This window comes from Pelobates fuscus, chromosome 11, assembly GCF_036172605.1.
Source record: "Pelobates fuscus isolate aPelFus1 chromosome 11, aPelFus1.pri, whole genome shotgun sequence".
Taxonomy (NCBI): domain Eukaryota; kingdom Metazoa; phylum Chordata; class Amphibia; order Anura; family Pelobatidae; genus Pelobates; species Pelobates fuscus.
Genome location: NC_086327.1, coordinates 70,542,025 through 70,554,305, shown reverse-complemented (window position 1 = coordinate 70,554,305; position 12,281 = coordinate 70,542,025). Strand labels below are relative to the sequence as shown.

At 39.4% G+C, this 12,281-nt stretch overlaps 1 protein-coding gene across 2 annotated transcripts in view; it reads right to left on the bottom strand.

The window, feature by feature from the left end:
* The window catches only part of LOC134577418 (myosin-10-like), a 429,924-nt gene that overhangs the window by 274,456 nt on the left and 143,187 nt on the right, over window positions 1-12,281 (bottom strand). For both annotated transcript variants that reach the window (XM_063436146.1, XM_063436145.1), the window contains exon 4: window positions 2,707-2,734. In XM_063436146.1, the coding sequence (XP_063292216.1) occupies window positions 2,707-2,734 (28 nt within the window). The remainder of the gene's footprint in view (window positions 1-2,706; window positions 2,735-12,281) is intronic.

Below are 12,281 nucleotides of genomic sequence, written 5' to 3'. Positions count from 1 at the left end.
CGTAAGGTAATATCTTTTCTGTATGCGCTAATCACCTTTTTATTGTATCACTGTTTGTATGCCTTTACTCCATTCCATCCTCTTTTATATCTGGTGCTAGGAATAGCACTCCCAATCATTTGTGCATGTTGGAGTACATTTTGTTTATTGATAAAAATAAACTATTACAATTTCTATTCTTGAAAGCATTTTTTCACATCTGCCTAAAACGTTTGCACAGTAGTGTGTATACACACACAGAATCTTTAACAACTACTTAAAATATGTAAGCAATCAGGGGCGGAGCCTGACCAGCATCCTGATCACACGCATGGCTGCAGAGCTCCTGCAGCTACATCTTAAAAACTGCCAAAAGACAAGCAAAAACGACTCCCATCACCCCGAGACAAACCTGCCTGAGCTCGGTATGCTCGGGAACAGGGGAGAGGCGGCCGATCTCCCCGTCCTCTCGTCAACAGCACCGGTCGCACGATGTTCCCCCCCCCCCCCGGGTTATCCCGATCCAAACCTGGTCGCCCAGGAGACAAGCGACGACCCCGTACAGCAGGCTTATAACGCCAACACCTAAGGCACCACGAGACTGCTTGGGCCCAAACAAAATGGCGACACGGCAGCGGCAAGCTACTAACCACGCACTAACTAAACCTCCTAAACAAACGCAGGAGTTTTATGAGCGGATCAGCTCTATACTCTGGACGAAGCTTCATGCCCAGCGGAGACCCTTTCTGGTGGCAATTAAAGCTGTGGCGGCTTGGATTCGCCCGGCACTAAGACGCCGTCTGGACGGATGCCCCTCACGTACCTCCAATGAACCGGCACAACGAAAAGCAGTAACAGGTACCCGGGGCACCGGCACAAGTGCCCCAATGCCAAGGGGCAGTTCTCATCAGCATATCCCACCTGCCCACTCCTCAGGAGCCCCAACCACCCTCCTTAAACCGAGCGCTTCTCCCTCCTCACCAGCATGTAACAGCAACCGCGACGCTGACCGGGAGACAGAGAGGCTGGATACCGGTGTGCGACACGGGTGGCAATCCCCTCCGCGGCCCACTGAGGTGCTGATTCCGAAAGACCCACAGCAAGGGGACCGACGCAGCCTGAAGGAAGGCATAGGATGAAGGGACTTAACAACAACTGGGACTACTCAGTCTACAGGGCGGCATGTCACCCAAGACCCCAGATCACAGCGAAAATATTATTATTACTCGTACCTGATCTATCTGCTGTTTAACCTAACCTGTACCTAGCCTATACTAATGTATTTATATAGCACGTAGTTAGCAAGCCAGCCCTTACTTAATGCACAACCCCTATGGCAAAGGCCTCACGATAGCAACTTACGATATATCTTGAACGTTTATTCTTTTGTGCTCCAGTAATAATGTTATACTCTTATAATTTTTAGTCCATAAGCCTGTTACTTAACATTGTTGAACGACAGTAGCATTATCTAGCGATGCAAACTTAATACGCTTGTTCTGCAGGGGATGGATTTATACGCTGAGGCTAACATAACATTCATTTAATCTATACCTAACCAGAATAGAGCTATGCCTGCCATTTAGCTAAACATTTCGGTTATATATAGTGCAGCCTGGAACATCGGACGTAAATAAACATGCACAGTTTAGTACACATTATGAGTTTAACCGAATATTAGCTGGTGACACTCCAGTGCCTAGAAAGGGGCTAGTGTAGAGTGCATCGCGGGTTAACTCACTGCTTTGCCTATCCTGTAGTCAGGTAAAAAACATAGCGCTGAAAACCCCATGTTATTGTGTGCAAAATTGCAGTACTTGAATCTGTGTCTCTCCTATGTCTCTACCTGCTAATGTTGTACAGCTGGTTATTATTCAGTTTAAAAATCCAAGTACTTGTATTGTTTAACTACTTGATCTCACTACTTTTGTTTCTCAACCAAGCTTGTATCATTCTGTTTATATGACTGTTTCACAAAAAAAAAAAAAGAAATGGCAATCTTTCTTTGAGGTGCATTGCACACCATCTTGATATTATCAACTCATGTTACCCCACAATGCCTCCTCTTTCTCTTTTGTACCCCATAACGCATATGCCATAATAAAAGAAAGATTTACAACAAAAAAAAAAAAATATGTAAGCAATCAATCATGGAGGCTACTCAATACACAGAAGAATGCAGAGATTGTGATTATCAAGAGGTTTAATTGTTCAAATTGAACTTTTGAATAGGAAATACATTTGAACTAAGTGACTTTGACTTAAGCAGTGTACGGCTTGTTGGTGCCATTTATCTATCTCTGAAAGTGCTAATTTATTGTGCTTTTACAGACAACAAGCTCTACAGAGAATAGTGCAAAAAAACAATTATTCCCAGTGTGCAAAAAAAAAAAAAAAGCCTAATTAATGCGAAAAGGTGGGGTGCAAGTAGATCAATAGATAGATAGACAAACAGACATAGTTAGACATATAGACAGATAGATATAGACAGACATATGTACAAGGTATGTTTTTTTTTGTTTCTATCAAAAGATATAGATGAGCGCTGCTGGTAACAGGTCAACACAAATAAGCTCATAATAATTTGCAATATATTGGCAGAAAAGAAGTCACATTATGTAAACATTGTATCCACCATCCCTTATGAATTATAGGTTCGGAGGTATTAGCCCCATCTTGCTTTTCCATATTTATGGGCAGTATACAGCCTATGCATTGATTACTCACGTGCAAAGGATGGACTGATCCTCTCGATCTACAATAAAAAAAAAAATACAAGTATATGACTAATTATAGTAGAACACTGGCATAAAATTATATAATGTAGCAAAGAATTAAATACACTTCTTATTGCAAATATTTTGGTACATATCATGACAGAAGCTGTAGGGCATAATCGGATGCCAGAGTTGATATAGGGTCTCCTCCTCCCTTCAAGTATATGTGTGGGATGTGTGTGTGTTTGATATGTGATATCATAGTGATATGTGTGAGCGATATTTCTTCCTGATTATTTAATAAAATCAAAAATAACTTTCTCACACACCCCACCCTACTTTTTTTGCATGGAGGGGATGGTCCTGTGGGAAAAGTATGTGCTCTGAACCTTCAGTTCTTGCAGCTGGCACTCAGCAATCTGATTCACTTAATGAGTGCCACAACCATGGAGGGAGCGTTTCAAGTGGAGGTGCAGATCATACCCTCCCTAAGTAGATTTGAGCTGAAAAGGCATTATATTAAATAGCAGTTTTGCAATTTTGGGAGCCCTCCTTGCCTGGCCCCCCAGCAGGCAAAACTCTAAGGCCTGGTCGCTTTTGTGAAAATGGCAACCCGGGTAGTTCTATCTGTGGCTATAATTAAAGTGTTGTAAAGTATTTAAAGAATTTTGAGGATATACATTTTAAATCACTTTAAAAGTACTCACCAAGCACAATAGCCACTACAGCATCCTGAAGTAGTTATGGTACCATAAGTGTCATGGCACCTACTACTGGAAGTAGTCAAATCACTTTAGAAAGGCAGCCTGCCTTAAAAAAAGTATTTCATTTTTATTCAGATGTTAACTTAATTACACACAGGAGAACTTTAATTACACACTGAAAGGTCTAGCAAGCTATTAACAGAGCTGGAGATAATACATTCTAAATTAAACAGAATTTGCCACAAATGAAGTATAAACATTAGATGATTCTTTACATAAAGTGTTTAGGAAGGCTGTGCAAGTCACATGCAGAGAAGAATTGCTAGAGCAATATAAACAATATGATTTAACTCTTAATTGCAGAGAATTGAGCAGTGAGAATGCAGGGGCATGGTCTATACACCAAAACTACTTCATTAGGCTACAGTTGTTTTGGTGACTATAGTGTCCCTTTAATTCTCACAAACCACAAGCCCTTTCTTTCATTCAATATGCCATGTTTAGATTTAAGAAGACTAAAACATTTTTTTTTTTTTTTTTTTAAAGAATACCCTTTTGAATCGAAAAAACTAAACAAAACTTAAATTGAATATATTGGTATAAATTTATGTAAACACTTAAACGATATGCATACATACAATATAAAAAAGAAGGAAATTAAAATATCATGTGATCTTGAGCTCACGTGGATGGGCAGACTGGCATCTATTAAGATGCATATTCTTACCAAAATATTATATTATTTCCATACTATTCCCCTATCTATATTGATAAGCTTTCTTAATAAAATTCACTCAACTTTTACAAAATTTAAATTCGGGAAATAACCAAGCAGAGTAAAACTATCAAGACCTTAAGATAAATGTTGGATAAGCGGTTCTAGATTTTCACAAATATTGAAATGCTGCCTCTGCTTTTAAATTTAATTTAGATTTTAACAAAGCAAGATGGCTGGTGATGGAGACAAGTAAATTAAACCCCAATTCCAATTACTCTCAAGTAAAAGTACAAAAATGTCTGCCACGTTTCCTACTACTAAAATCACCCTCAACGCTTGGGATATTGTTTGTTTTTAAAATGGTTAATCAATCATGCGATTTTATGCCAATATCCATTTTAAATTATCGCATATTAACACTAAATCTTTGGCACTCATTCTATATTTAATTAGAATGATTTTTTTTTAGAGAACTTCATTATGTCAATTAGTAATATAAAATAAAAATACTTACCAGATCATATTATTTGAGAATTAAATTTGAAAATTGTTTTAATATAAATATAGATCATTAGAAGTTTCTAATTTAGAGAAGATATATCCCCTACATCCAAATCGAAAAGGAACTATTTAATTTGGTTACTCCCTAATTTTCACTAAAGTAAATTATGTTATCCTGGGAAAAAGAATTAGGCACGCAATATGGATTGGATGATTGGCTCAATTTTCCCCTAAACCAGAAAGGTATAACAAAATGCACTAATCATTTCAAAAACCATTTCAAACTCTTTTACAGATGTATTTAGTTCCAGCAAAATTACATAACATGAAATCAACTATCTTTGACAAATGGTGAGAGAATATCGAAATGTAGGCACAATGTCACATACAATTTGGTTCTTTCCCAAATTGACAAAATTCTGGAGAAATTTAAAAACTTATTTAAAATAGTGATCTGTCTACACTTTATTTCACAAATGTATTTACAAAGTTTTCACACACAGTTAATAAAGTTGATAAAATAATAAAAGGACTGTTACGAACGCTGGTAGTTATGGTATCCTTGTTCGCCTATTCCACCCGAACTGCTGAGCCTTAGTGATTATAGCTGCAGTTCAGGTGTAGTTATGAATAGTTCCAGACGAATGGAGCTTCAAAGATGGTTCTCCCCAGCCAGTAGATAGTTACCCAAACATGAGCCTAGACTTAATGATGGTGCCACACTGGCTTTTATGCAAGTCCCCATGCAAGGTGACATCCCACCTGGACCTTGTTGGGCACCAGGACACACAACCAATATAATTACATTGACAAAGTGAAACACTCCCACTGCAAACATACAATTCCCTCCTCTCTGCCTGTGAGATAATTAGGTAATTAGGTAAGGTAAAAGATAACCCAATTATCTTCAGGCAGAAAAAACATATTTTCCCCAAAACTTGGAACGTACCCTAAAACACATGGTATCCCCATAAATCACCCAGATCGGTTCAGGGGTTTTCGAAAAGTATGGAAGTCATATTTTACCGACCGCACACGAGGCTCCTGCCCAAAACAGTTCCATGTATTCAGTATGTGCGGTTTGTCTATTTCGATAAAGTCAAATAAGCGAATGAAAGCACGAATGGAGCCCCCTTGCTCATAGGAGCGATTGTTTCCCTTGTTGGTGGGAACTAAACCACCGAATGGAAAGGAAGCAGGCGTTCGTATGTTTTTGCGGTGTACGGGAAGTCGAGTGTCCGATTTTAGTTCCAGACACTTGACAACCAAGTCCCGCTGCCTCCTTTCATGCAAACAAGATGCCCGCCGTTTTCCCACGTGGCGTTCGGCTATACGATTGGCCACCCAGAGAGAGCGCTCAATTGACAGTTCCCTTAGTACATAATGAGCCAGGAGGGTGGTCATGTTCGGTAGTTTAATCTACCAAACAAATAAAACATAAAAATAATGAATAGCCTTACAAAAGTCCCAAAGTCTATTTTCTGCACAAGGACACATTCTGATTGCTGCCACATGTTCTCTACCCTCATATTGGAAATCTCCTAAATTACCATCTATTAAAGAAATTCTAAATTTAACAATTGAAAATAAAACAAACGAAATGGTCCTCAGACAATCATTTCCCTTATTAGATAAGTTAAAATATTTTTACTGGACTGAATGGGAAGAAAATTGAAAAAATATATATTTTTTTTTATAAATTTGGAAACAATATTACATACCTGTTATGTTACTATAAATGATAATATTAATAGACGCTAATTAAATATTGAATCCATGTTTTAAATTACAAACATAAATCAAATATATATATGATACCCCTTTTTCAAGTTTCCCCTCTCTATTCCTACTCTATTTCTTCCAACCAGTGTCCCACTTCACAAGACACCAAAGTTAGAAAATATGTAACACTAGGTACAGGTTATTTTTAAACATTTATTCAACGGTGTACTTTCCAGAGTAGTTTCAAGTAAAGTGCTCGATTTATTAGAGACTGACGTTAACACCATAAATCATATGCCTTTTCTAAGAAGGTGTAGGACTGGTGTAGGATAGGTGAGATAGCCAAATCATTGGTGCAAGAGCTGTCAGACTGCCAAGAAAGGGAAAACATTTTTTTTAAGTGTTAATGTATTCTAAAAAAAAAAAACTAAAAAAAACACACAACTTTTCACACACATGTGGCTTATTTACTAAAAAGTGATTACCACTTTAAAAGTATCATGAGCCTTCATCATTCCCCACGAATTAAGATGTGCCACTATCAAAAATGTTCTAAAAAAAGATGACAGTATTCCTCAATCACAACATCAATTTTATCTTAGACAGTATAAATATTAAACAAAAAAAAAACACACAACTATAAGTCATGGTACTAGCATGACCCCAAGCTATGACAATATTTTTATGGCAAATTGAAAAGATTCTACCATAAGTACAGATTCAAAGTGGAAAACAAATTTGGTTTCATATAAGATATATAGCGACAACCTATTTTTAATTTTTGTGGAAATCCTCAGTAACTGATCTTTGTGAATTTTGTACTTATTTATTTTTTAAACAATAGCAGAGATGTCATTTTAAACTCAGACTTTACTAAAACAAACATGTCTGCCATTAGATCTGGAAGTGTATATCATAATAACACTTTTAACACAAAGACTTATTTGAACTCTTTTCGATCCTGCAAGCTGCCTCTATTCCCCATGGCTAACTGGCACCCCAAAGAGCCAGTCCATAAATAAGAAAAACTGCACAGATACAGCAATTTGATTTGCTCACTCCTTAAAAGAAAAATGTAAAGAGAAACTATAACATTGATAAAAGACCATCTAATTAACGAGATCGGTCAAATTAAAAGAGAGGAACTCAAACAATATAAAAATCCACAAAAAGTTAAAATTACAAAGCCTATTATTCTTGATTTTTAACAATAAAAGCTTCAAAATGAAAACACACACACACACACATTGGGGAATTTTAAATGAAGATGCAGTGCTGAAAAATATTTTTAAAAGTCTCACAAGTAATTTTACAAAGAAAAAAAACCTCACAATAATTCCTTTTTGGATACAAAAAAAATAAAATAAAAAGGTTTTTACATAGGCAGAGCTCCTGGCCTCACTTTGAAGTATTATAAGACGTTCGCAGATCTTTTGATGTCTCATATGTGAAAAACGTTGAATGCAATTTTAGAACAGAATTACTTCCCTTTTGACACACTCTCAGTGCATATAACAATTTTATATGCCATAGACAGACTGTTGGAAACTATGTGGCGAAAAAGGCACCTACCTACATTGTTGGTGGACATGCTCAAAACTACAGGGATTCTGGATAGACATCCAATCACTCATAAAACAAGTACTAGGTAAGCCCTTTTCATTGGACCCATGGGTACAACCCTTATCAAAACCAATTAATACCGCCACCAGACACGAAAATAAACTAGTGGCATGCATAGCATTAGCAGAACGCAGAGCAGTAGGAGAATTGTGGGCTGATAAACCAACTCTTGCCATGGTGAGATGTAAAGTTGCAGAGGTCTTAGAAATGGACAGACTGACAGCCCAAATCCACGATACGCCTCAGGTGTTCCACAGAATCTGGGACCCCTGGATTGCAAGCGGACAGTAAAATAACCGCCTGACAGACAATTTTTTCTTGCCCTCCCCGATCCCTGCGGGGTCAGGGAGACTGCACTGGGAGCTCTACTACCACAGTGCTTTTTAAACCCTCCCTTCCTCTTTCACACCCACACACACACTCTCTTTCAGCAACCAACAATATTATCTTTTCCCACTCATACACACCACACCGACCACACACCTTCTTCTTGTACATAGTTCCCTGACGGACATCAACTGCAAAGTATCTCACAAAGCAAGAATTATGACTGGCATGGCCAACGTTACTGCCCCCTACCCATCTACCCGCGTTTACTGATGACTATTGCACTTACTTACATTAAATGCATCCGAAATAAAAACCAGACTGAGACTTACAAATCCCACCACTAAAGACACTTACTCACGCTCTAAATGCGCATCCGCATGGTCTGACCATGCGTGCAACCAACGCTACCAGATCTTTATTAAGACAGCCCGGCATTCACTATAACTGTTGCACTCTGGTGGTCCACGCTGTATACTTACTCTAAGTCTCTGTACAGACCACAGCCTGTTACCTTCAGACGCCATATGTATGCAGTACATCTTTTACAAATGTTTTTTCTGTACCTTGTAATACTTAAAAAACTACCAATAAAAAAAGAATGTTTAAAAAAAAATAAAAACATGTTTACGAGTATATGGCCAGTGATGGAAATTGGGGAGTCAGGAAGTACTTAACCAGGAGCACTCTGGCTTCATAAGCAAGAATCACTGCAATCGGTCCGTGCAGATCTGCTGATTGAATCCACACTTGGGCTATGTGTTTCCGCTGATATCTAACCTCGCGTTCCCAAAGGGAATGGACCCAAACAATTTTAAATTCTTACAAGATGGCATACAATCTTTGCTAGGGGTATATGTACTGCAGACCCCTCACCCAGTTTTCAGTTTGTAGAATTTGGTGGGCATAGCGAAACACTGTATAGAAATAGTTTAGTTCTATAAAAACTACTCCTCCTCCGCTCCCCCCCCCCCCATCTTTCATCTCAAGATGGAAGGAGGATTTAGGGATTTCTTTATCAGATAACTAGTGGTCTAAAATTATGACATTGATGCACCAGTGCTCACCCAGTTCAAAATTACAAGGAGAAAAAAAACTAAAATTTTCACGAAATGGTGCATGACACAAGACTGTATACAGAAGATTTCCCTTAACCTTTTGGACAGATGCTGGCAATGTGGTAATGACAGGTGCACAATGCTACACATTTGGTGGAGCTGTAGGGCAATGCAGCCATTCTGGAGTCAGATACATACAGCTTTGACAGAAGTTTCAGGTGAGACAATATCATTTGACCCACTGACAATGCTGTTGTCCTATACTATGGCTTTTATTGCTAAATTTAAAAGCTCTTTGACAAGGCACATGCTTACTGTGGCTCGAGCGCAGTAAGCTCTCTCGAAGCAACACGGTGCTCAGACATTTCATAAATAAATTGAGAGTGTGAAGGAGGTAAGGGCCATGAAGGAGCAAACTGCTGCCCTTTATTAGAGGACTGAGAAATTCCTTTTGGTGACCATCTGTCTCACGATGCATCTCTTGGGCCATAATGGGATGCTGTGGTGTGTGCACAGGGTTTTATTGACTTTCAGGACTGGGTGCACCCTCTCGGACTCTACTGTGGTGCTCGCCCCCTCCGGCCCTGGGATGCTTCACTGCAGTACCCCCTATCAGATATATATATATATATATATATATATATATATATATAGAAGGCTAATCCCATACTCATATAATAATAAGCATTCCCCTCCCTCTTCTCTCACTACCTTCTCCTTCTTACTCTTCCATCCTTTCCTCCTTCTCTGTTATATCCAGAACAACTGTAGAATACACATTGTACTTATGCAAGCAATGTGCGGCACATTAAAATACAAATAATATCCACTCAGAAAAACATGCATTTAAATGTAACCATTCCTACAAGATGTACAAAATAGAGAATTGTATAATGTGTAATTATAAAAATTACATTTATATTCTTGAATGCCCATGTGGCTAACAATACATGGGCATGAGAACCAGAATTTAAAAACTAGGATTGCCAAACATTGCAGAAATATCTCTAAAGGATTTCTGAATCATTCTGTATCAAATCATTTTCCTATACACACTCAAGACCCTAAGCACATGAAATGTTAGGCCATAGAAAAAAAAAATGCATATAAATAAATCACTATACGGTGAAGTGGTAATTTTATTAAAACACTGGGTAGATTGCCACTATGCCTTGATGCATTGGGGTGGAGTTATGACATAAGGACATAAGCTTTGGCACTCCGGTATGAGGTAGTAGCACGAACACGCTAAGAGAGTATGCTGGGAGAAATGTGGTGAGCAGCAAATTGCCAAGGGGAGGAAAGAGACCCCCTGGAGAGAACGCAAGGAAACCTGCAAATCTGCATGTCTGGAAAGCCTGCAAGCCTAAAATCCTCTGAGGCTGCAAGCCCGCTGGAAGCAGCAGCGTCCTGGTGTACTGGTTTACTATAGGAGGAAAAATACAATACGAATTAGATGTTGTTTCATTGCTATTCGCCATATTCTCTAGGAAGAGAGATTACCAATCTAACATCAATAATAAGCAAAAGGAGTGTGAAAAACTGCAGGCGGATTGGGAAGGTGGGAGGAATACTGTCCTAATTACTCGCCATCTAATAGCCGAAAAACAGGTATAGACTATTTACTATATTATATAAGTCTATATAACCTATTGTCAGAGACATTGTTTTTTTTTCTCCTTCTCTACCAAGTGTATAACCAGTGGCCTACCTACTCACTGCAAGGGGCCTGGCCGCAGCCACGACCCCTGCAACCATGGGCCATCTAGATACCACCCCCCGTGTTTCCCCTGCCACCTAATGAACTCCCCCGGCAGGCGGCAGGGTTCCTGTCAGACACGGACGAGGGAGTTTGTCCTCTATGCTCTGCTCCCTCGCATGCCGTTTGCTGATGCCAGGAGCCGGAATATGACGTCATCAGTAGACAGCCCACGAGGGAGCAGAGCAAAGAGAACACATCTCCCTCACCGCGTCTGGCAGGAACTCTGCCGCCCGCCGCACTGAAGCCCCACTGGAACCCAGGGACAGATCCACGCCAGCTCTCCAGGTAGGGAGGCTGAGTTGACATATAATATTAATCATTTGTGTGTGTCTGTAAGTGTATGTGTGTGTCTAAGTGTGTATATATGTGTGTGTGTGTCTGTAAGTTTATGTGTGTGTGTCTGTAAGTGTATGTGTGTGTCTGAATATGTATGTGTCTGTAAGTGTATTTGCCTGAGTGTGTGTGTGTGTATGTGTTTGTCTGTGAGTGTGTGTGTCTGAGTGTATGTGTGTGTGTCTGTAAGTGTATTTGTATCTGAGTGTGTATCTGAGTGTGTGTGTGTCTGTAAGTGTATGTGTATGTCTGTACGTTTATGTGTGTGTCTGAATATGTATGTGTTTGTCTGTGAGTGTGTGTATCTGAGTGTGTGTGCCTGTAAGTGTATGTGTGTCTCAGTGTGTGTATGTGTGTGTCTGTAAGTGTATGTATGTCTGAGTGTGAGTGTGTGCGTCTGAGTGTGTGTGTGTATGTCTGTAAGTGTATGTGTGTCTAAGTGTGTGTGTGTCTGTGAGTGAGTGAGTGTGTGTGTATGTGTGTGTGTGTGTGTCTGTGAGTGTGTGTGTGTGTGTGTATTAAGTGTATGTGTGTCTGTGACTGAGTGTGTGTGTGTGTGTGTGTCTGTGAGTGTATGTGTGTATATGTCTGAGTGTGTGCATATGAGTGTATATGTGCCTCTACATGTGTCTGTATAGATGTCTGTATGTATAGGTCTCTGTGTTTATGTGTGTGTGCATCTGTATGTATGTGTCTACATGTGTTTATGTTAGTCTGCGTGTGTGTGGGAGGGGCGGAGACGTGTGGGGTAGGAAGTAGATGTATGGGGTGAGGGGCCTAGGGCAATTTCTGCACCGGGGCCCCATGGTTTCTAGTTATGCCTCTGTGTATAACCCT